The following is a 24,478-nucleotide window of genomic DNA, read 5'->3' as shown; positions in this document are numbered from 1 at the left end:
TTATCATCCGGGTCATGAATGTGTCCTACAACATACATTTCCAGGTTTGACGTTGGGAAGAATGAGGGAGAGAGAGAGAGAGATTCACTGGGATCTCTCAAGGGGAGAGAGAGGCCACAAAGGAAGGGCTCTCTCCTCTTATTTTCTTTTTAAAGCTTATTTATATTGAGAGAGAAAGAGAGCACAAGCAGGGGAAGGGAAGAGAGAGAGAGGGAGGGAGAGAGAATCCCAAGCAGCCTCCACGCTGTGAGCGTGGAGCCCGATGGGGGGCTTGAACTCACGACCCATGAGATCACGACCTGAGCCGAAACTGAGTCTGACGCTTAACCTACTGAGCCACGCAGGTGCCCAAGGGCTCTCTCCTCTTCTAGAGGAGAGTCTGGGAGCAGCAAACGACGTGCAGGCAAAGGCAAAGAATCAAGGTTAGGAGCTGAAGGCCGTAGAGAACAAGACAGTTTCCATCTCTAGGATATGATCTGTTTGTCAGAAAGTTGAGGCTGCTGCTTTATTCTGTGGTACTTGAGGAGGTTTGCTAGAATACATTTACCAGAGCTGACTGGCACACTGCTCCTGCTTAACCACGCTTCCTATGAAGTGCTGCTTGAAAATCAAATTGCCACGTTACATTTGCATCATATGTTATGCCTGGAGTATTGTCCTTGGAAATAGATTGGTCAGAGTACGCTATTCACAGAAGAACAATAGGCAACCAGCTTGATATTGCCACGGAAGCTTTGCTTTCGTGGGAAGAATGCCAAAGTAAGTTATCATAGACTCCTCTCAAAACACGAGAGCCTGTTCAGACCAAGCAGAGTCTGGGAAAAAAACAAAGTTTCCCCGTAGTCTTAGAACTAAGGCAACATTTCCCTGACTCCTCGTTTACAACCGTGCTTCTGACCTCTTCGTGCCGGTCGGATTCACGCGCAGGAGCCTCGTGCAAGCCACGTGTCTGCAGACGTGCACAGGCTGTCATCTGAGACTGCTTGGGAAAGGATATGCGTCCTCAGGGATGGGTATAAAATTTGGCTTTCCAGAAATTTACTAAATGACATGGGTTTCTTAATACTGAGTTCATGCCGTGATCCCAACTGGGGGAAAATAATTTCAAATCGGCCTCGGATAGATGTACCCGGAAATCACGCTGGAAGCACGTCAAGACCCGTGAGGTGAACATTATGCATTACGTACGTTTCTGAGAAAGTCAACGCTGAGGTGACATCATGGACCCAGAACACTACTAACACTTTAACATCGTAACATAACACGATGTTTCATTAGTTCATTTATCAGTGGCCTCAAATATCTGAATCAACAGCATTGATAGGGGAATAATGAAACTTGATGAAATGACCAAAAGAAAGGTTTCCTTTCCAGCTTATTGACTGTAAGAGCTTCTCTGATTACCAGTTAAGGCTCCTCTGTACAAGTGAAGAATACTGTTAATTAACTGGCACTGAAGAGGTTCTCTGGAGAAACACAAATAAGATCTTACCTGCTCCATCCGGGTAGGTGGGCTGATGTGGAAAAGGAAGCGTATGGAAGCTCTCCTTTAATTGTTTCTTGAGTGACCTAGAGAGGAAGGTAATCAGATGAGAGTGAGCACGTAGAAGGGGGTGGTTACTTGATGTCTGAGGAAGGGAGATGTGAAATAATGCCAAAGAGAGTCATGAGACAAGGGAGGCATTCAGAGCCCGCTGGATATTAGGAAATGGAAATGGAAAGTGAGATGCACAGTGTGATTGAAATCCCATCACATGGGGATCCAGAGATGTTGGTGCTTGAAAGAGATTCATTTAACTGGGGTTATGGTTTAGCCAAGCGGGAGGATGGATTATTAGGATGGACCATGCACTTGAGTTGGCTAAGAAAAGCAATAAGGGAACACGTAGTGAGCCAGAGTGTAAAGGTAGTAGGTTCAATTAATTTTAGGTCTTATTTTGCTGGAAGCACTGTTGGAATTGAGGAACTCGATCTGGACAAACATGCAGTCTTGGGATTCTTCTCAATAAGCCATTGGTCTTTGCTTTCTTAAGATATAGTTGGATTGGGGCACCTGGGTGGCTCAGTCAGTTAAGCATCCGACTTCAGCCCAGGTCATGATCTCACAGTGTGTGAGTTCGAGCCCTGCGTCGGGCTCGAGCCTGGAGCCTGCTTCAGATTCCGTGTATCCCTCCTTCACTACCCCTCCCCCTCACTCTCTCTGTCTTTCAAAAATAAATAAACATTAAAAAAATTTTTTTAAAGATATACTTGGATAAATATTAGATATGTATTATGTAATTTAAATCCATATTCTTCTTTGTTTTGATTATTATGATAATTAGAAAAATCTTTCCATGCCAAGTTTATAAAAGCAATGGACATATTTTAAAACCTAGTTTGATACCTTTATTTCTCAATACTTAAAATCTTGTTCCATGTGGAATCTGGTTTGGAATGAGGAGTAAAAAAGGAGTTTGGTGTTTTTCTTCCAAGTGGATAATTCCTCCCTTAATTCTTCTTTTTTCCATTCAAAGACATCCGACCTGTTTCTACAAGAGAATAAATGGCATCTATTTTGAGAAAAGGAGGAAAGTGCCTGGACCTTTTATTATGTGGTCAAAAGCATCCATAGTTAAAGTAGCAAATTTTATTACTGAGTGCTTATGAATAAAATTGTAAAATGCAACTGAAGAAAACAACGTACATTAGATCAGAGAGACAGACAAATACCAAGTTCTTAGGAAATATCCATATCGTAAAAATGTGCCAATTATTTCTAAATTAACATAGGATGTCAGTGTGACACAGTCCAAAATTTTTTTGGAGGAAAAAAATTTAATAATTCTATAATTTATATGGAAGAATCAAAATGTAATAACTTTATAAGAATTATATTTTTCAATAATGAATATTTAATTTAATTCTTATAAAAAGATTTTTCTTTTATTTTTTAAATGTTTAATTATTTTGAGAGAGACTGTGTGTGCAAGCCAGGGTGGGGGTGGGGGGCAGAGAGAAACAGTGAGAGACAGAATCCTAAGCAGGCTCTGTCCTGTTGGTGCAGAGCCCAGTGCAGGGCTTGACATCCTGAACCATGAGATCATTATCTGAGCTGAAAACAAGAGTCAGTCACTGAATCAACTCAGCCACCCAGGCGCCCCAAAATATAAATTTTTAAAGTGAAAATATGCTGAGCACTACCGATCCTAGGAGAAATGCAAATTAAAATTCAACTCTTACCTTCTATCAGATTGGCAAAGAACAAAATGTTTGAAAACCTACTACTTTTGTGACAATGCAGGAAAAGTTGTCATTTTATTTTTGCTGGCAGAAGGGTACAATGGTATAGGTTTTAAGGAAGGCTATATTGCAATATCTAAGTTAAAATACACACACCTTAGATCTAACAATTCTACTTATATTTATCTTACATTTATTATCACTTATGTAAAAGGTGATTAACTGCAGCCTTCATATATATTAATAAGAAATGGACTACACAAATCTCCATCATGGACTATTATGCAGTTGCATAAAAATGAGGAACAAAGATATACGTATATTTGTCTATATATTTACAACGTGCTTTCAAAGGATATACACATAAAGATACACACACACGTCCCCAGTACACATCGATTGTCTCTGGAAGAGGAAATGATTTCTTGGAAATGAGCAAGAGTGGAGACTTCTAACTCTACATTCTTTTGTATTTTGCAACTTTGAACCATATGAATATAATACATATTTTTAAAAAATAGAAATGGAGAAGGAGGTCAGAGAAGAAATCCCTCTGACAAAGATCTATGTTGAAAACCTCTCCCAGATTTTGTCCGAAAATATTCTGAGTCTCATTCTCGTTCTTGAAAGTTAATTTTGTTAGGCACACAATTGCTAATTGATAATTATTTCCTCTCGGAACTTAGAGGAGTTAATTACACTGGCTTCTGGCTTCAGTGGTTGCTGTTGAGAGTTAACCCTACATGTAGTTTCCTGTCTTTTGCAGGGAGTCTGTTTTGTCTGAATACTTTCCACATCTCTTTATCTTTGGTGTCATTAATTGTCCAAATGATGTGTGTATATATGAGTTTATTTTTATGGTTTTTTATTCTGCTTGGAGTGCACTGTGCTTCTAAATCTAATGACTCATATCTTTCAACATATACTTAAAATTCTCATCACTTTTCAAAATACTTGTTCTCTGTCATTCTATTATTTTTTTCTGTCAAATGACAAAATAATAAGTTTAACTTTTTTCATATCTAAACATTTCTAAATGTTGCAAATTACTCTCAACAGCATGCTATAGTATCTTTGGCAATGTCTTTCATGCTTTGTCTACCCTGTCTCAAACTCCATTTCATATTTTCCATTTATTATGCTACATTATGCATGTCTGTGCTGCAATCTGAGTGATTTCTTTTCCTCTGTCTTCCAGTTCATCATCCTCCCTTCAGCCCTTTCTATTATGCTGTTGAGTTTGTACATCACATTTTACGTTTCATTGGCTATATTTTCACTTCCACAAATTCTGTCCCTCAATCAGCCTTTGAATCCGATGCACCAGGTAAAGAAAATCTTAAAAATTTCTCAGGCCTTTGGTATCTCCTTAATTCTCTGCATTCTACCCATTTAGAATTTGGTCAGTGTAATCTCCCTGGGTTTTGGTAAGCTCAGCAAAGCATTTTAAAAGACATTTCTTATATTACTGAGCATTTCTAGGTGTTTCCAGGGGTGTATCCAGCATTTCCAGGTTGTTCCAAGCATGTGATCTGTAAGTTGCTGGCAATGAATTAAGGAAGGAGATTTCAGCGACTTAAGGGGAGAAGGTGATAACATCTACGTAGAAGAAACTGTAATACAACAACAAGGAAGAACAGGGACAAATAGTTGCAAAGGAGCTGGAGGTATTCACGGAGGAAAGACGGGAAATACTTTAGATGTGTCAATAGAGAGCAAGCAGGTCGAATTCTTTATCTTGAGTTAGTTGGGATGCCTAGGAAAAAATAAAGGCCTTCATTGAAAACGGCTGCAAAAAAACAGTGTTTCACGTGTCCTCAAAGTTTCGGCTAAGACCAAAGGTAACTGGAATGTTTAGAGCAGAAGTCGGAGATAGGGCAGGTTTTGTTGATTACAGCTGTGAGATTCCATATTTCTAGAGAGGGGAATGGGGGGATGAGAGAGAAACGGTGGAGGCAGCTTAGGGAGTGAGGAGGGAGGCAGAGGAAAGTCTCCAGGTAAGAGGGTATCTGACATATTGTCTTAGAGACAACCCCTCTCCTTCAGACACTACTCCTCTCCGTCAGACACACAGCGATAGCACATTTCAGAAATGAAAAAGGTAAGGTCTCACCAGGCTCCACAGGAGACCATCGTTTCCACGGATCAGATATGGGACACGGACACACAATGGCAACTGGAGCTGAAACGAGTAACAACAGTCAGCAGATACTCCTGAGATCTGTCACCTCTCCAGAGCAACGCGCAATAAGAAACGTCTCCTTCGCACCAAAGCAGGGGCCAGACCCAGTGCACTGCTTGAAACCATGTGCTTCTTTGGAATAGCCATGCTTGTAAAAGAAGTACAAGGGAAAACTACTACAGACTATTTGACTGTTGCTTTTATAGACTCACATGGGGAGGCAGAGAAACAAAGAGCTTTGCAGCCAGAATGTGGACCATTTGTCTCAAGGACTAGAGCTGGGGTGATCCCACCAGCACGAGTCCTGAGTCGTCCTAATGAGAGATCATTCCAGACCTGTGAGTCAGCATGGGGAGACAAGGAGGTGAAGCACTTGAGAACAGTGATTTGGAGAGAGATTAAGTGTTTGTGACTGGGAGGGAAGGGGAAGGGAGGGGAGGGATGGAAGAGGAGAGAAGGGGAGAGAAGGGAAGGGGAGAGATGGGGAGGGGAAAGATGGGGAGGGAGGGGAGGGAACGGAAGGTGAGGGAAGGGGAGGGGAGGGGAGGGGAGGGGAGGGAAGGGGAGAGATGGGGAGGGGAAAGATGGGGAGGGAGGGGAGGGAACGGAAGGTGAGGGAAGGGGAGGGGAGGGGAGGGGAGGGGAGGGAAGGGGAGAGATGGGGAGGGGAAAGATGGGGAGGGAGGGGAGGGAACGGAAGGTGAGGGAAGGGGAGGGGAGGGGAGGGGAGGGAAGGGAAGGGGAGAGATGGGGAGGGGAAAGATGGGGAGGGAGGGGAGGGAACGGAAGGTGAGGGAAGGGGAGGGGAGGGGAGGGGAGGGAAGGGAAGGGGAGAGATGGGGAGGGAGGGGAGGGAACGGAAGGTGAGGGAAGGGGAGGGGAGGGGAGGGGAGGGGAGGGAAGGGGAGAGATGGGGAGGGGAAAGATGGGGAGGGAGGGGAGGGAACGGAAGGTGAGGGAAGGGGAGGGGAGGGGAGGGGAGGGGAGGGAAGGGGAGAGATGGGGAGGGAGGGGAGGGAACGGAAGGTGAGGGAAGGGGAGGGGAGGGGAGGGGAGGGGAGGGAAGGGGAGAGATGGGGAGGGAGGGGAGGGAACGGAAGGTGAGGGAAGGGGAGGGGAGGGGAGGGGAGGGGAGGGAAGGGGAGAGATGGGGAGGGAGGGGAGGGAACGGAAGGTGAGGGAAGGGGAGGGGAGGGGAGGGGAGGGAAGGGAAGGGGAGAGATGGGGAGGGAGGGGAGGGAACGGAAGGTGAGGGAAGGGGAGGGGAGGGGAGGGGAGGGAAGGGAAGGGGAGAGATGGGGAGGGGAAAGATGGGGAGGGAGGGGAGGGAACGGAAGGTGAGGGAAGGGGAGGGGAGGGGAGGGGAGGGGAGGGAAGGGGAGAGATGGGGAGGGGAAAGATGGGGAGGGAGGGGAGGGAACGGAAGGTGAGGGAAGGGGAGGGGAGGGGAGGGGAGGGGAGGGAAGGGGAGAGATGGGGAGGGAGGGGAGGGAACGGAAGGTGAGGGAAGGGGAGGGGAGGGGAGGGGAGGGAAGGGAAGGGGAGAGATGGGGAGGGAGGGGAGGGAACGGAAGGTGAGGGAAGGGGAGGGGAGGGGAGGGGAGGGGAGGGAAGGGGAGAGATGGGGAGGGAGGGGAGGGAACGGAAGGTGAGGGAAGGGGAGGGGAGGGGAGGGGAGGGAAGGGAAGGGGAGAGATGGGGAGGGAGGGGAGGGAACGGAAGGTGAGGGAAGGGGAGGGGAGGGGAGGGGAGGGGAGGGAAGGAGAAAGCGAGAAGTTAGAGGAGGAGGAAAAAGGAGAGCTAAAAGGAACAAAAGAATAAACCAACATTCGGGGTGCTGATGCAAATTACAATTGCAAACGTGAGGAAAAAGATAAAGCTTGGAAAGGCAACTAATGAGCTAAACACAAAGCAATCAGGAGATTAGTGCACTCCAGAAAAAATGAAAATAACAGAACACTTTGAAAATCACAATAAATAATATGTCTAGGGTAGAAAGAACAAGAAATCATGAAACACAGCACAGGGAAGTTAAGTAACAAATGGTTACAAAGCAACACTTAACACATTTGCAAAGAAAAACACACTTTGCAATAAACTCTAAGTATATAGGAGGGGTGGCTGGGTGGCTCAATCCATTAAGCCTCTGACTCATGATCTCAGCTCAGATCATGATCTCACAGTTTGTGAGTTTGAGCCCGGCTTTGGGCTCTGTGCGGACAGCTTGGGGCCTACTTGGGGTTCTCTCTCTCTCTCTCTCTCTGCTCCTCCTCTGCTGGTATTCTCTCTCTCTCAAAATAAATAAGTAAGTAAGTAAATAAATAAATAAATAAGAACAAAATCTAGATATAGAAGATAACTCTGGACTAGGCCAAATTAAAGAGAGAATAAATAAAGTATTCATCTAAGAGGGATTCACCTCTATCGCAAAACATAAAGATACAGGACAGAGAACACTCTAACTGAAAAGAGGCTGAATGACAATTAATCCAACCCAGAGATTACAGAAGAAATACATACCATAAGGGGCAGAGAGATCGCGGAAGTTGCCTCAAGCATTAGGGACGGTATTTTGGGAGATAACGGATGACGGGATTAGCCCTGTAGGCTCTCAGAGAGGGCTTCGAACCCCAGTGTGTAGCCAGGCATGTGACAGAAGTGTAAGAAGTCAAGGGACTGTGAGTTGGTAAGATGTTTAAGGACCATGGATGCTCTCAGCATGCAGAGGCAGTAAGGACGGGACCGGGACAAATGTGAGCAAACACCTTACAGACAGAGCAGCCCACGTGGGAACACAGATCCATTGTTAGGAGACAGAGTTTTAAGAGAGAACCAATAAATCTGGACTTCTAGGTCACAGCTTCTAATTTTAAATGTTGGCAAACAATTTAAAATAAGGAGCTGTACCCAACAGGGCAGGCCAAAAAGCACTGGCTGAAATTTGCACTGCTGACTTCAGAGAAATGTGTGCAATTAGTGGAATCTTTATAGCTCTGAATAGGCTTGACGTGACTCTGTGGGTTTCTCTGATCTATCTCCTCTCTTGTCAAAACCATGCTTTTTAAAGCAATATCGCAGCATCTGCAAAATGCAGTCTGTATTGTGACTCTAACAGACTTCCTTTCCGCCCACGGAGAGCGGGAGGGTTGTCACCTTACCCCTGGGGTCACGAGCCATGCCTGAGATTTTGTTAGGTTGGCCAAAACTACATCTCCAAGTTCCAGAATACTTACACATGATAGCTTCCTGTGAAATTATACTGGGCCTCGTTGTTTTCTTTTTACTAAGGAGAATTTAACTAACATCAGCCACATTTTCCCTCAAAAATAAAGACAAAATCAGGCTCTGGACTGACAGTGCACAACCTGCTTAGGATTTATTCTCTCTCCCTCCCTCTCTCTCTCTCCACCCCTCCCTCACTCGTGCCTTCTCTATCAAAATATATAAACTTAAAAAAAAAAGACAAAGTATAAATGAATTTTGAAATAGTCTGTGCTCTTCTGCCACAGTCCTTTTCCATAACTCCGAGGGAGTTAAATGGACACCGGAAAGATATTAAAGTATTGTAAGTTATTCATAATTTATTATCTTTCTGGAGAAAAAAAAATTTTTTTCATTTTTATTTTAAGATTTTATTTTTAGGTAATCTCTACACTCAACGTGGGGCTCGAACTTACAACCCTAAGATCAAGAGTCACCTGCTCTTCGGACTGGGCCAACCAGGAGCCCCAGAGACCATCTTTTATGACGGTCATCTTACCGCTTGGCTTTGCTCATTTTCGTTTCTTCGAACACGACTGCACACAAACGCATCATCTAATAACCAACTTAGGCATCGTAAAATAACAGGTGATGATGAAAATCACGTCTATGTTTCTTACAATGACAGTAAGTATTCCAGTGAGCAATCAGTTGCTGATTTTTCCTCATCATTTCCTATACAGCAGTATATAAAGTGGTAGTGCTTATAGAATGAAATACAGTATAGGGTTATTTTGATGACATTTGTGTGAGACGAAGGAGTTACCCTGCTCAGTTTAAGTGTCTTGATTTTATTTCATCTAAAGACACCTTATTTTCTTTAAATATTTTACTTGAAAATATTTCAAGGTTTCAGTGAATAGGAGGAATGTCTCAAGCATTATGCTGCTGTAATAAATCACTTAAATTGCCAGGTTATATGTTACAGCTTTGGTGGCTTGAATATTTATTGTAAAGCACCCAGTCTCATGATTTCCATTTTTATAATTAAGAAGACCCGGAAAAATCATTCTAATTGCTAAGGCAAGAATGATAGCAATGTATTCTCAGAATTTTGTCAAAGTCCCTAGGTATTATTCTCTTTGGTGAACACAGATCAGAGGAAGAATGATTACAAGAAGCTAAGTCCCAGACACTTTAATGGTGACGGGGGTTGGGTCCTATTAGGCAGGTCCTAACTTTCAATGCACAGTCATCTTCGTTGGTGCATTTTTCTATAATTGTTAACGTTATTTCTCATTCTTAACCCGCAAAATACTTCCTTCACGGGAGGCAAGGAAGCCTGAGTTTGGAGGTCCCGGTATAATTCTGATAGCACTATTGAACAAGAACACTGGCCTCAAACCTCTTCTATCTACATCTTCTCTTTAGTTTCAATCTGTTACCTTCCTGAACTTTTACGTCAATCCACTCTTCACTCTTGAAAGACCGCAGTCCACCTACTAGTTATGCTAGACAGTAATTTGACTTTGCTCTTTTTCCCTCCAAAGTGTCTCATTTTATATTGCTCCCAAGACCCCAAACAGTTAAGTGATCCTTGACGTGAATTCACCATTTTCTCCTCTGCTTTTCCATCTGTCACCCACTCCTGAACATCTCCAATATACGCCCTCACCAGAGTCGTGCCTACACTGGGGCTCTTACTTACATTTTAATCATTTTCTCTATCAAATCCTACGTCTACCTCATTTATAGCCTTCTTAAATCTTTAATCTGCGAGCTTCAGAAGATCCAGAATTCTGCTGCTACACTGTGTTACCTCTGCATTTTTCACAGCTCTATATTCTCGACCTTTTCCTATAACCTTTGATGGCTTCTTCATCAGAAACTCTCACTTAGCAGCTCCTATGTTCCATTCTTGCTATCTTTTTAACTTCCTCACACCCTTCTATGGAAACAGCCCCATCAAAGAAATCACAGTGCAATGTACCTAATTTCATTGTGTTTCCATGAAGCTTGTCTCACCGAATCACCCAACATAAAGCCCGAGTCTGTGCCAGAAATTGTAATGGAAACAGCATACAGAATGGTATACTGTAAACAGGACATCTACCATTAAATGTTTACTGAGTTGGTCACCCGAGGTTAAGGTTTTGAACATGAGTTACTATTCTATGCTGTAATAAGGGCTGACTTTAACACAGAATGAGACAGCAAGGCCCCCTACGTTTGGAAATCTTCATCTCTGCTTTTTGTAGTTCTGGCATTTACGTTTCCTTGCTTTTACCAGTGTGGATACCAAGAAGCTCCCTCCCACCCTCTCATTTCTGCTTTTTAAAATTTTTTATTTTTTTAGCTTATTTCTTTTCGAGGCAGAGAGAGCAGGGGAAAGAGAGAGAGGGAAAGAGAGAATTCCAAGCAGGCTCTGCACTGTCAGCACAGAGCCTGATGCAGGGCTCAAACTCAAACACCGAGAGATAATGACCTGAGCCACAAGCTCAACCGACCGAGCCACCCAGGTGCGACCCTCCCCACCCCCGCCCCACCATTTCTGCTTTTGTCTCCTAAGGTCTGGAGCACTGGACAACCAATTTTATGAAAATAATGTACAAAAAGTAAATAGGCTCAGAATCTGATCCTCATCTTTAGGGTGGTAGGAGTTCATCCTGAAGGCATGTTGTAGAAACGTAGTGCCTGGATTTGGGGACCCATATTTTATCCCCTCAAAAGCACGTTTTGTATTCATAGTGCACACCCTTTGTTGACAGTTGGATACATGGTTCTGAATGCAGATGTTATTTAAAAAAAAAATTTTTTTTTAACGTTTATTTATTTTTGAGACAGAGAGAGACAGAGCGTGAACAGGGGAGGGGCAGAGAGAGAGGGAGACACAGAATCTGAAACAGGCTCCAGGCTCTGAGCTGTCAGCACAGGGCCCGACGCGGGGCTCGAACTCACGGACCGTGAGATCATGACCTGAGCCGAAGTCGGACACTTAACCGACTGAGCCACCCAGGCGCCCCTGCAGATGTTATTAAATCTGTCAGTGAGGTATCTAAAGATATACTAAAACTTTTTTAAACTTTTATTTTTGTTTTTCAGAGACAGACAGAGAGAGACAGAGAGAGCACACACGAGTGAGATAGGGGCAGAGGGAGACAGAATCCCAAGCAGGCTCTGCACAGAGCCCAAGGTGGGGCTCGATCCCATGACCCTGGGATCATGACATGACCTGAGCCAAAATCCAGAGTTGGTCACTCAACCAACTGAGCCACCCAGGCGCCCCTAGATATGCTAAAACTTTATTCCACTTCTGAAATGCATGACCACTCATTTTGATATAGAGAATAACTTGAAGCCTTTTGGGAATGGTGATATTCTATAACAAAAAAGTTATTTTTGAAATTTCAATAAACGGAGTTATTTGTATTTTTGTTTATCCCTTACAAGTAAAGTTCTGTGGGCTGTATGTCAAGAGATTACATTTCCTGTAGGCTAGAGATATTTGAGGAAATAAAACAAAAATGCGTTTTGTGCACACTTAACTTTGTAAACCTATACTTCTCATCTCTTGAAAGCAATTAGAAGTAGGCCTGGAGCCAGAGCAAAGGGGTGGACCTGAACGCACACATGGAAGGTTCCGGAAATTCTGGAAAACTAGGACTCCCAAGCATTAACTTTTTTTTTTTTTTTTTCAATTTTAGAGAGAGAGAAAGAGGGAGCTCACCCAAGTGTGAGAGAGGAACAGAGGGAGAGGGAGACACAATCTTAAGCAGGCTCCAAGCTCAGTGCGGAGCCTGACTTGGGTCTCAAGCCCCCAGTCCTGGCATCATGACCTGAGCCAAAATCAAGAGTCAGACGCTCAACCGACTCAGCCACCCAGGCGCCCCAGGACTTCCAAGCATTAAATTAATTCCACAGTACACAAGGAATATAAAGCCAATGCATTCATTATTCACAGACTAAAAGAACGTCAACGTTTACCAGGAGATCCTTCACGCTCTATTGAATCTTTTGGGGGAAACATGTGCTTTGACAACAGCTAGCTACACTATAATGTTTCTGGAGCTGCCATAGGGAAGTCTCTGATATTTGGTTTCCCTGAAAACCAAGAGAAGTCTTCTCATGACTCCTCCGAAGGAGAAATCTCTGTAAAGCCAAATATGTACACGAGCGGAGCCTACTCCGCTGTTGACCTCCTGGGACAACAAAGAGCCCAAGTTCTCCTAACTGGAGTGTTGCTGAGCCCCCGTGTCTCTGACCTGTCGTGGCCACTGTGAGGAAGGCTGGAAGGCGGTGTGGCTGGAACGTTCACCTGACCCCACTTCACCTTGCAAAACGTGAACCTGAGTGTCAGTGCTTGGACACAAACTGAGTTGTGTTTCTTCAGAGCCTGTAACACTGAGCCATCAGAAACGTCTTATTATTACCAAACTGCTTCTGCCTGCTCTGTGCTCCTCTGAGATCTGGAAGGCATGCACATGAACTAACATTCTAGGCCCCCAGTGAAAAGTTCACGAAAAAGCTCTCCCACTCTTCGTCAGGAGCTATCTACGAGGAAGTCTCGGCCACCAGTCTCTCGAGACAAGAAACAGACAGCAGGAAAGGAAGAGAAAGAGGGGCTGGGGTTTGTCAGCTCCGGGAGGCCCAGGAGTTCCGCGCCAGGCGTGGTTAGTAGTGGCGAGGACAGGAGTCACCCCGGCAGTTTGAGATGAAGTCGCCCTCCAAGAAGAGAATCAGGAAGATCCCAAACATGATGGATGAGATGAGTTATCTGTAGAAATGACATGCCCTAAGGACTAGCCAAAAAGACTGTGTGCAGAACTTTAGAAACACCCTGAGGAATTCGACAATAGCAGAAGCTTGATGGTATCCATACATTTCCGGCAACAATCTAATCGAAGTAAATGGATGAAGCCGTAACACAATCAAGCGGTAACTTAATCAGTTATAGTGAATAGATGAAGTACTCTAATCACAATCAATTGTATTGTAGAGCACCTGAAGAAAGAGCGGCCAGAACGAAATGGGAAGCCCGGGATTTGTCCGTGACTCCAGCTCCCTCCAGTGTGGGAAACGCAGCCTCAGCAGTCGGCTTGGCAAACAGGTAGGACCCGGGGCTGTTTCCATGGTAATGGGGATTCCAAAGGCTGGGGCGCCTGTCCTTTCCTCCGAGAGAGGAGAGCACTTGTCAGCAGAGCAAGGAGTCCTTAGCAGTTTTGAGGCCAAAGGAATCCAGTTTTAGAATTACAGGGACAGCTGAAGAACAGAATTAACAAGGTAACTGGATAATATTGGCTCAGTAACCCTTTATGGAATGCCGGCTGTATTCAAGCCGCTGGCCTAGGAGCTGGGGAGTTCGTGGGGAACAAGGAAATCCTTGCCCGCATGGAGCATGTGTCCTAAGGAAGACAGATGTGAAACAAGTGACTATACAATAAATTATTTTGTTAGAATTGTGACTACTTCTAGGAAGAAAATACACAGAATTTACTTGAACAGAAAAACATCACAGGCCTCTGAACCGATGGGACATCCAGAGATAGCTTTTATGAGGCTCCGTTAGGCCTATCTCACAAAGGGAAGGAGATGGACAAAGACAAGAATAAATACAGGCCGAGGAGTAAAATCAGAATAACACCATGAGTAAAGAGGGCAACAGGAAGTAGCTCGAGAGTGATCTGTGGCGAAACAATTACTCACAGAGAGACCATTTAGGAAGACTATTGCTAATGTTCCCTTGAGAGTAATCCAAGTCCCAAAGACGATCTACTATTTAGAAATGAACAGCTTCGCTATTTTTAGAGCTGGGAAGAGCTGGGAAGATTTTACACCCCTGGCGTTGACCATGGATCAAAATTACCTACGTGCGCTCCCGAAACAAGAGTGCAGGAAACGTGCTGTGGCTCGAGTCCCAAATCGCAAAGAACCGGACAGTCACCTACAGCAGTTAGACCCGCATGGGGATGGAAGTCCATCAGGCATACGGTGGAATGACTGTAGAGCGACGCTGACTGACAGAGAGCATTACCCTGTAATTCCGTATCTGAGGCAGAGAAGGGTTATGGAAAAGTTTTCGAAGCAGAAATTGGGCAAATCGAAACCCCGTACGTTCTTGCAAAAATACAGGTAAAATATTTGGAGAGAAGCTCCAGGGATTGTAAAGAAAACCAACTCATTGACTGGGGCCAGTAAGCATTAAGCATTATAAGCCTTAAGTAAGCATTGATTCTTTAAGTCCGTGCTCCTTAAGCTTTTATTAATTATTTATTTAGGGTGTTATGCTAAATGTTATGGAGGGTTCTTACCAAATCTTGCCTTTTGGAAGTTTACGGTTTAACATATGCAAGAGTTGGCGAGGAAGCAATTCAACCCAAAGAAAGTCTGCAGAAAAGAACTGTAAAAATGAGAAGGAAAGGAGGGAAGAGGGTGGGAGGGACTGAAGGGAGGGAGGGAGGAAGGAAGGAAGGAAGGGAGGAAGGAAGGAAGGAAGGAAGGAAGGAAATTCTAGGGCGCTGTGCACAAAAAAACCCAGCTAAATTCTTTTCCCTGGGTCTCTAGCTTCTGAAATCTTAACTTCAATGAATGTTTTCTTCTTCATTCCCATCCCTTGTGAATTTCTCAATTTACATTCAAGGCAGGATGTTTCACACTCTGAGGTGCTATTTGCTTTGTTTGCATCTAAAAGTCTATTAGGGAGTTTTAGACAAGGAGCCTTCGTGGGAGTTATGGAGAAAAGTAAGGGTATCTCATTTGAAACAACTGTGTAAGTGAACCCACCGCTGCCCCAAGGAGGGGGAAGCAGGAATAAAAGGAGGTCTAAAAGTGAGGGACGGAAACACAGCGGAGAGCAGGCTGGACGGCTTTCAAAAGGCACCAGAGGCAAAAACAATGGAAGGGAAGCTGCAAGGAGACCGCTGCGATTATATTATTCAGTTAGGCAAGTAAGTAACGTTGAAAACCATTCAGAGTCACAATGTTTTCGACTTGGAAAGGGGTTTTGGAGCTCTGCCCACACAAGCTCCTTGTTTTATGTCTGAAGACACTGAGGTCCAAGAGAGTTCAGTCTCTCACCCGGGTTGCACATTATTTAGCAGCAATTTTTATTATTATGTAGTGCAGGCCCAGCATTAGAAACCAGGTCGCCTGACCATTCATTGCTCTCTCCCCCGCCTCACATTCCCATTCTATTTCAAATTAAGTTATTATTACAGCACATTAAAAAAAAAAAAAAAGCACGACACATTGATTCTAATATAGTAGATTAAAAAGTTTTCTAAAACCCACGAAAATAGTCCATTCTGGAACAGTGGTTCACAAACTTGAGCTTGCTTAAGAGTTATCTGAGGGCTTCTTACAGCGAACATTCCTGGGCCTTGAACCTGGAAAGTCTCCCAAGCTTTCGGGTGATGCTGATGCGGCTGGCACACGTTTTTAGTAGTAGTTTGCTTAGCAGGGCTCCAAGAAACGGCTGGTATTTTCTTTGATAATTTTTTTAACGCCTATTTATATTTGAGAGAGAGTGCACAAGCGGGAGAGGGGCAGAGAGAGAGGGAGACACAGACTCTGAAGCAGGCTCCAGGCTCTGAGCTCTCAGTGCAGAGCCTGACCTGGGGCTTGAACTCAGGAGCTGTGAGATCATGACCTGAGCCGAAGTCGGACGCTTAACCGACTGAGCCACCCAGGTGCCCCTGGCTAGTGTTTATGGGAAGCGTACTCTGGGAAATCGGGGTGAGAGTAACCAACAATTTGCAATGAATGAACAACATGAGAATAATTACCACGACCCAAGTTGGCTGACTTGGGCTGGAGTCACCTCCCATAGGTATAATACAGTAAATAGCCTCGCTCACGCCAAACACCTTGTACAAACTCTTCTGGGACTGAAGGCTCCTCTTAATCTCTCCCTACCTGTTTGCAGCTGGCAAACTCCTCACCTCCAGCGTTTCCTCCTACAGGAAGCCTTCCTGGCGTCCCTCAGGTTTCCACGGGAGCTCTTTTTCCGAGTTTCTCTTTGCCCTTGCCATCTCTCTGCAACAGCTCTTGCCACACTGGACTATAACTATGATTGTTGCTTTGAATGCCCACTTCCCCCCGAGACTTTAAACAACTCAGTCAAGCACAGCAACAGGCACATAAATATTTGTTAAGATGTTACAAAAATGAGGATAACCAGACAGAAAATATAGAATACATACCATAGAACTAATTCTCTGTGAGTGAAATTTGTGGTTTTTAATTCAGTATTTATTACCTTCCATGTATTATGTAGCTATGTATTTATATATCCATTCTATGTGCCTATCTCATCTATGTGCATATCTTTCTATCGATTATCTATCATCTATCTATCTATCTTCTCCTTGGTAGACTTGTAAATAAAATGAAAACTTCTGTCAACAAAGAATAATAAACATTTTAAATGTAATGTTACATGCATCTTCCATGCAAATATTCACAAAGTGCCACCCATAAGTTTACCACCATCAATGATCATTCATTTATTGCCAAATCATTTCCTTCAGAGGTTTAATTCCTAGGATTTTACAATGGGAAGGAGCCTTTGCCAGAACCTAAGGTCCTTTCTAACCAATCCGCCCTTGGAGGAGGTCACTGAATTTATTTGATGACATCCAGGCAGGACCTAAATATCTCACTGTACCCAGTTCAGTTTTAAGACCTCTAATTTTGGAAATTGTGTCCTTTCTATTAAATCCATAATCCCACATCCCTTAGTTCTGTTTTTTGGACCTGTGTGAAAGAACATAATTCTTTGTCATATCAGTCCCTCAGGACTTTTTATTTTATTTTACTTGAGAGAGAGAGAGAGAGAGAGAGAGAGAGAGAAGCCCAAGCAGCTCCACAACTTTGGGCTGGATCTCACGACCCTGGGATCATGACCCGAGCCGAAATCAAGAGGTGGATGCCCACCGACTGAGCGACCGGGCGCCCCAGTCCCTCAGATTTCTAAAGATAGTTATCATGTTCTGTTCAGCAGGGGTTTTTTTTTAGTTAAAAAAAAAAAAGATCGAGAAAAAGGAAACTCATTTGTTAAGAAATACTTATCAAGAACATTTATTGATTCAAATGCAACTACATGTTTACTGTAAAAAATATGATCAGAGATAGATATCTGAATATAAGCTCATTCAGAAGGGACATGTGGGAGTGTGCAAATCAAGTGTGATGTAAAAGTGAAAAAAAATACACACTCATTGAAGGAATTTTACTAACTGATTTCCCTATTCTATTTCATAAGTGCTTTTTGGTCATTGGTAATATCCTTGTTTCTATAGGTTTTTCACTTACAGAACTTTATTCATGTGAACATTAGCAGTACTATCAAAAGAAAATTAAAAATGGCAATATGCCATCAAATGTGAGAATCCCGTTCCTAATCTCGTTTCAGGGGGACATTCCCACCCAGTTCAGGACAGAGCTGATAAACCTCCCTTCCCCTGGAAGTCTCCATGTCTGATAAAAAATGGAATACTTGAGTTTGTGCAGCTGTTCACGAGCTAATTATCTGCAATCATTTCTGATTACTTAATAGGCCGTGGTAGGATGTGTGTTTGTTGCTATGTTGAGTTTAGACATTAGGCTTTAATGTGCTGATATGGTTAATTGTTGCACTCACTGCCGCCTGCTAATAGACCATTCCTGAAAATGAGACCATATCTCAATGGAATTTGCTTGTTTATTTTAAATAAGTCATAACTACAAACTCAGATCCTAGATCCAGTGTTTACCATTTTAAGAATGCACTTTTTAATGCTGTATCATTTCTAATGCATTTAAATTATTCAAGTTGGGAGAAAACGCGTTATTAAACTAATGAGTCAATAACCAACTCAAATACTTAGATTTCACATTCTTCCTGCTCCGTTCAGCTTCCTGAATTGTTTTCTGCCATTGATAGCTAAATAAATTCTTCTTAAATGCGGCCAAACAAGCTGAATGCAATAACACAATAATGAGGAAAATATGCCTATTAAAAGCCGACGAGTATTTATTAACATGTAAACCAAGATGCCAAAGCTAGTGGTTGGGTGTGACCCAGAGGCATTAACACGGAAGGTAGATGAGGAATTGTTGCAAGGACAATGCTAATTTGCTTTGCAGTTTCCATTTCATGATGGAGTTTCGTCCAAAAAGCCAGTGTGTAGTGTTAAAAATTTAGAAGGCTGTTCTTTTGTTGACTATCCGTATATTTGTGTTTCTGATTGCCAACAATGGATGCAAAGGGCCCATACAGATGCTTCTGGAGTCTCTTCCTCTTTGCCTTGCTGTTCACAAGCTCTACTTTTTTCCTATCATGTTTTCATATCTTCATCTCTTTTAAACTTTTTTCCGTCTCTCGCTACTCTTTCATTAGAGAAGCCAACAGGATCCATAGAACAAGTAGAAAGCGTTTTAACTCCCAAACCCTCAGCTTTCCTCCTGCATCTTCCAAGAACAGGGTCCTTCCATCCTGTCCCTGCCCCAGGCCTTGTTCAGCACTGGATTTACCCCTTTTAAAGTAGACTTCGAGGAACGGGACCCTGCAGACTGTGCGGATCCATCGCGCTGGGTGAAATGGTGCGATCCTATGACCTGCTTTCTCAGAAACACTACACACGCAGAGCTTCAATGCACTTAAACCCAGGTCTCTTCTGCCATCAAAGAAACAGGGGGAGAAAAGACTAGAGTAATTGTACAGTGATTTATACTCCTTATTGGCATGTACGATTTCCATGTAGAAATAGAACACCTGGATTTTTCCAAACCTTTGCATCTCCTTCACGAATTAAGGTTCTTAGTAGTTCTTTTGTGTTTTCTATGTCTAAATTTTTGGTGCGTCACTGGGCACATAAAACTCACCCCAGCATCTCCTTCCTAATACCTTTTTTTTTTTTTTTAAAGTTCCGGGCTCTCTGTCCCCCAAACACAACATGTATTTCCTGAGGTGCCCACACAGGTCTCTGTCTGGTGAAATCAAATCCTTCCTTCGGGCCACTGCCATTGCTGTTTCCCCTCTGAAACCTCTCACAATAGTTGCAGGGATAAGAGCATCACTGTAAGATGATACAGTAAGAGCATCACTGTAAATAATAAAGACAGTGGAATGAACTTGAGTCTTTAACCGCCAGGTGCTGTGCTAAGCCCATTAAATGGATGCAACACTTTATCTTCGAAACAGCGCTGTGCGGTGGGCCCTTTGGTCCCGAGACTCATCCGATGAGTGAACCGGGGATTAGCACTCAGGAGCCAAAGCTTCAAATGTGTTCAGAGTCACATGGTCAAGGTCTAGGTAAGGGAGAGGGCAGGTCTTTAAATCGGCAGTCTTGAAGAACTCCATCTAATTCCAGACTCTGCGTTATTAAACATTGTAGCTACCCTTTCTCATCACACCCGCAGAATAGATTCCTTACGTGTGCAAAACGCCCTCTGTTTGCATCGCTAATCTAGCACGGGTCCCAGGGTACCCTGGCTTGCTCGCTGCCTGTGGGCTCCTTCAGGGGAGAGAGCGACTTCTTTATTTTCACATCCTCAGGACAAAGAACTGGCCCTTCTCAGAAAATCCATTTGTAGCGGTGAAATGGAATTAATTCTCCCTTTACAGATTTCTCTTCCTGTACGTGCCCTATGTCCATTTTTTTTCCCTGTACATAGCTTTCCTTCACATACACGATTTCAAGCCAAACGGGACTATTTGCTATTCCCCACACACCCTGTGCCGTTGCTGTTAGATACCTCTGTGTGTGCTGCGCTCACGCCTGAAATGCCCTTCTACTTATGCAAATCTTCGCCAAGGAGGAAATCCAATCGTCCGCTCTTTCCTGGAGCGCTTCTAGCTCCTGAATCGGATGGGAGCTTTCCTTCACTGTCCTTTCTGCACCTGACTTGTGGGGCTCTCATTCCTTTTAATTTCCCACCTCACTTACAGATGGGCAGGCGCTCCTTTCAGCCCACCTACTATTGAGTTTTCTACATAGTAGGTGCATGATAGAGATTAAATGAATTCAAAACTAACAAGGTATTTAAACCAGTCGACTTGGTTTCCTAGAAAATGAAGAGGTTCAAACTCATGGCGCGTAGTTACATTTTTTCATCTTTATGTTATTAAATACAGTGTTGGAGTAAGACAGCATTACTTTTATCTTTTTTTTCCTTCTCAATGAATGCATACTCTTTGATCTGATTAGTTTTGGCCTGTCCATTTGTAAGCAACTATCTATGGAATGCTAAAAAAGAAAGACAGAGACAGAGACCGGGGGTGGGGGGGGGGGGGGGTGGGGGGGGTGGAGAGAGAGAGAGAGAGCGAGAGAGAGAGGAGACTTTCATTTAAATTGCTGCAAAGATTTAACAGCTTTTAGACACTGAGGAATTTCTCTTTTATGATAAACCCGCAACACTCTTGTCAATGACATTTAAGTGCACTCGTGTTTGAGTAGCGGTAACGAGGTTAAAAATGTTCAACAGACTGACATTATATTAAACTTTTATCCATTAAATTCAACAGATGTTTACCAAGTTTCTACCGTGCACAAGGCACGATACTTGGTAAGATTCTGTGGGGAAGAAAAAAGAGGTATATATAATCCCTTAAAGAGGTGAACATCAGGAATGCTGCCAGGACAGGTAACTGAGCCTGAGACACAGTATAAGCTCCAGAAGAGACAGCAAGTACTGTGCAACCCACAAAGGAAAAAGAGGTTACATCTTTTGGAAACTCATCAGAACATCTATTCTTTGATTTCACATGCCAACCTGCTGGCCACGGTGACTTGGAATATGTAGCGACAGGTGCCTTGAGCAAGTACACGAAAACAATGGGTTTAAAAAAAAATTAATGGAAATTAAATAAATGAAAACAACAGAAGGCAGTGGAAATTTAACATAAGTTTGTAGACATTTTATCTTTTTCAAGTTTATTTATTTTGACAGGGAAAGAGAACACATGTGTGTGGGTGAGCAGGGGAGGGCAGAGAGAGAGAGAGAGAGAGAGAGAGAGAGAGAGAGAGAGAGAGAGAGAGAGAGAATATATCCCAAGCAGGCTCTACACTCCCCTCTGACTTGGGGCTCTACTCTCATGACACAAGACCATGGCCTGAGCTGAAATCAAGAATCAGACGCTTAACTGACTGAGCCCCAAGGCGCTTCATAAATTTGTAGACATTTTAATATTGCACATTTAACAAGATAGGTTTTAGGGAAAACATTAGCATAATTTTATCATCATACCACAGTTGTTTCCATTTGTGTATCTTAGGTATTTGTACATATTTAAGATGCGCAATTCTGGGAAGAGCACTTTTCTTCAATGCATAGAAAGGAGAAGAGTTTATCTCAGAGTGTGCGCACGAGCATGGCCTGTGTGACACACGCACATCTCCTACTTAACCTACGTTAACCAGGTTTCCTAAACCGGGAAATGAGAGATAACAACGACAGTAATAAAGCCTATTTCATGGGTGGTCGAGAGGATGAAGTGAAACGCTCTAGGGCAATGACAGCAGCTGTCACAAAGTAAGGGCTCAAGAAACAGCGGCTCTTTTTTTTTTAAATTTTTTTTTTAACGTTTATTTATTTTTAAGACAGAGAGAGACAGAACATGAACGGGGGAGGGTCAGAGAGAGAGAGGGAGACACAGAATCTGAAAAAGGCTCCAGGCTCTGAGCCGTCAGCACAGAGCCCGACGCGGGGCTTGAACTCACGAACCGCAAGATCATGACCTGAGCCGAAGTTGGACGCTTAACCGACTGAGCCACCCAGATGCCCCAAGAAACAGCGGCTCTTAAAACCATCTTCCTCATTTCGCTTCCTACCTCATCCCCAGTTCTCCCCCATCACCAAAAGCCTTTATATTCATACGATATTGGTTTGAAAGACCAAGAAACAGACAGACGAACTCCAAAGACACGAAAACCAGGAGACCACACAGCATCTCCTGAAAGTCTGGCACGAGGATGAGCAGACACAGGCTCCGAAGGGTGACAGCCATGTCCCGGTCCTGCTGCTGCAGGTGTCAGGGCCACTGACGTGGGACAAGAACGGTACCTGCTTCCCTCGACCTGGAAGCATCAGGAGTCAGAGACACAATGGCTTCTGCCCTCGCCCCCCTGCGGAAGATGGCCTAGGAGCACCGGGCAGCCTAGGCAGTCACCTCTTTGCCCGGCCAGAAGCATGGAGCAGGGGCCACGGCAGGAATAGCATGAAGCGGACCGGAATCGCCTCGCGAGGGCTCCGTAACCTACACTGTCCCCGGGACTGAAGCCCGCAGCGTAAGGCGGAACCTGCACATTCAGTCAAAGCAGAGCAGCAGCAGGCTCGGGTAGACAGGCTCCAGAGATTCCTAACCTAATCGCCAAACACCCAGGAGACAACAAAAACATCACCTCTCGTGCCCCAAACCAGGAGAGGCTCAATGGAAAGAAGACAAGACACTCAACCGGTGGCAATAATGAGGTGAACCAGATGTTCGGGTTATCCAACAAGGATCTCAAAAGTGCTTCCGGAATCAGTGATAAATTCTCTCGAAAACAATGGAAAAAATGGAAAATCTCCGCAGACAGAAGTTTCGCAAAAGAACCAGGTAGAAATTCCACGACTGAAAAAGCACATTCACCAAAATAAAAAAGCTTGCTGGAGAGTCTCCCTAGTGACGAACACAGAAGAGACTCGGGGACAACAGCAATCTAACGAGCTAAGTAACATCTGTATCATCGCAATCTCCGAAGGGGGGGGGGGAGCGTGGGGGATTGAGAAAATATTGGAGGAGTGATTGAAAATCCGTAGGTATTACAGCTATCGCCTCTGACGACCGAGATAAAATGGCACCACTTTGCATAAAATGTAGGCAACCTGCATCTTAGCGTTCCTTCGACCCCTCTCTTCATGCTACGGTCATTGTAATCTACCTGCATACAGTACGACTCTTGCAGGACAATGTTATATTGCTTTCAACAGTCCCATGTAAAGAAACCACAAGAAAATACGAAATACTTTGTGCTCTAGGTATTTGCCTTTTCAGGTTCTTAACGATTTGCATTTCCGTCTGGCATCACGTCAACAACCAAGGGCACAGTTACTCTCGCTGCTCTAAAGTCCTCATTTGCTAATTCCCACGTCTCAGTCATTGTGGCATCGGTCTTGGTTGGTTGTCTTCTCTCTGAAACTGGGTCACGTTATTCTGGTTCCTCTTATGTTGCATAATTTGGATGGAATCCTAAATATTACATGGAGGCGGGCCTGGATTTGGAATATTCCTCTGGAGAGGGTTGATGTGTTGGTCTCAGCAGGCCACTAATTTGGTCAGACTCACACTGCAAATTCTCTTAGGCAATGGATTAAATCTTGGTTGGGTTCTCGTATCCTCAGCTGTTCTGTGTTCAGTCGGCCCCCACACACGAGTGCGGTTCAGGGGTCAGGCGAAGACAAGGGCAGAGCTGAAGCACAAAACTTGGGGCTCGCCATCTCAGATCTCTCCTATCCCCCCTTTTCCAGTGGCTGTGGTTGGCCAGAATGACCGTGGCCTCTTCAGGCCCCCTTTCTGCCAGACTTTGGCCTGCCCACTGGGTACTGATTTTGTTCTGCCCTCAGGAAAAAAAAACTAAAAAAGAAAAATGGGAGGTTACCTCCAGCTGGTCTCTCCTTCCAAGTCTTACATCAATCCAGAATCTGCCTGCTTTTGTTCACTCTCCAGTGTTGTCTGATTGTGGGTGGAATCTATTGATCAGGTTGTCCAGAATCTAGAGCTGGGCTCAGTTAGAGCTTGCTCCACAATGGAAGCATAAACCTCCTCGAGGTTTTGAGGGGAAATTTAGTCAAAACTCAAAATGAGGTTTGAATGAGTGCCATTTTTCAAGCATTCTTTCCAAATAAGACCCTGTT

The 24,478-nt window shown here is 44.0% G+C and overlaps 1 protein-coding gene across 2 annotated transcripts in view; it reads right to left on the bottom strand.

Annotated features, from left to right (window-relative positions):
- Positions 1-3,309: 3,309 nt before the first annotated feature.
- NEIL3 (nei like DNA glycosylase 3) overlaps positions 3,310-24,478 on the bottom strand; it is a 73,349-nt gene continuing 52,180 nt past the window's right edge. Inside the window, exons 9-10 of one of the 2 annotated variants that reach the window (XM_042982905.1) lie at positions 5,336-5,404; positions 3,310-4,978 (exon numbers count right to left, since the gene is read on the bottom strand). In XM_042982905.1, coding sequence (XP_042838839.1) covers positions 5,368-5,404 — 37 coding nt within the window. In that variant the 3' untranslated portion in view covers positions 3,310-4,978; positions 5,336-5,367. Of the gene's footprint in view, positions 4,979-5,335; positions 5,405-20,784; positions 20,830-24,478 lie in introns of those variants that run through there. The other variant, XM_042982906.1, reaches the window with a different exon arrangement.

This window comes from Panthera tigris, chromosome B1 (genome assembly GCF_018350195.1).
Source record: "Panthera tigris isolate Pti1 chromosome B1, P.tigris_Pti1_mat1.1, whole genome shotgun sequence".
Classification (NCBI taxonomy): domain Eukaryota; kingdom Metazoa; phylum Chordata; class Mammalia; order Carnivora; family Felidae; genus Panthera; species Panthera tigris.
This window is presented reverse-complemented; position numbering and strand designations above follow the sequence as displayed.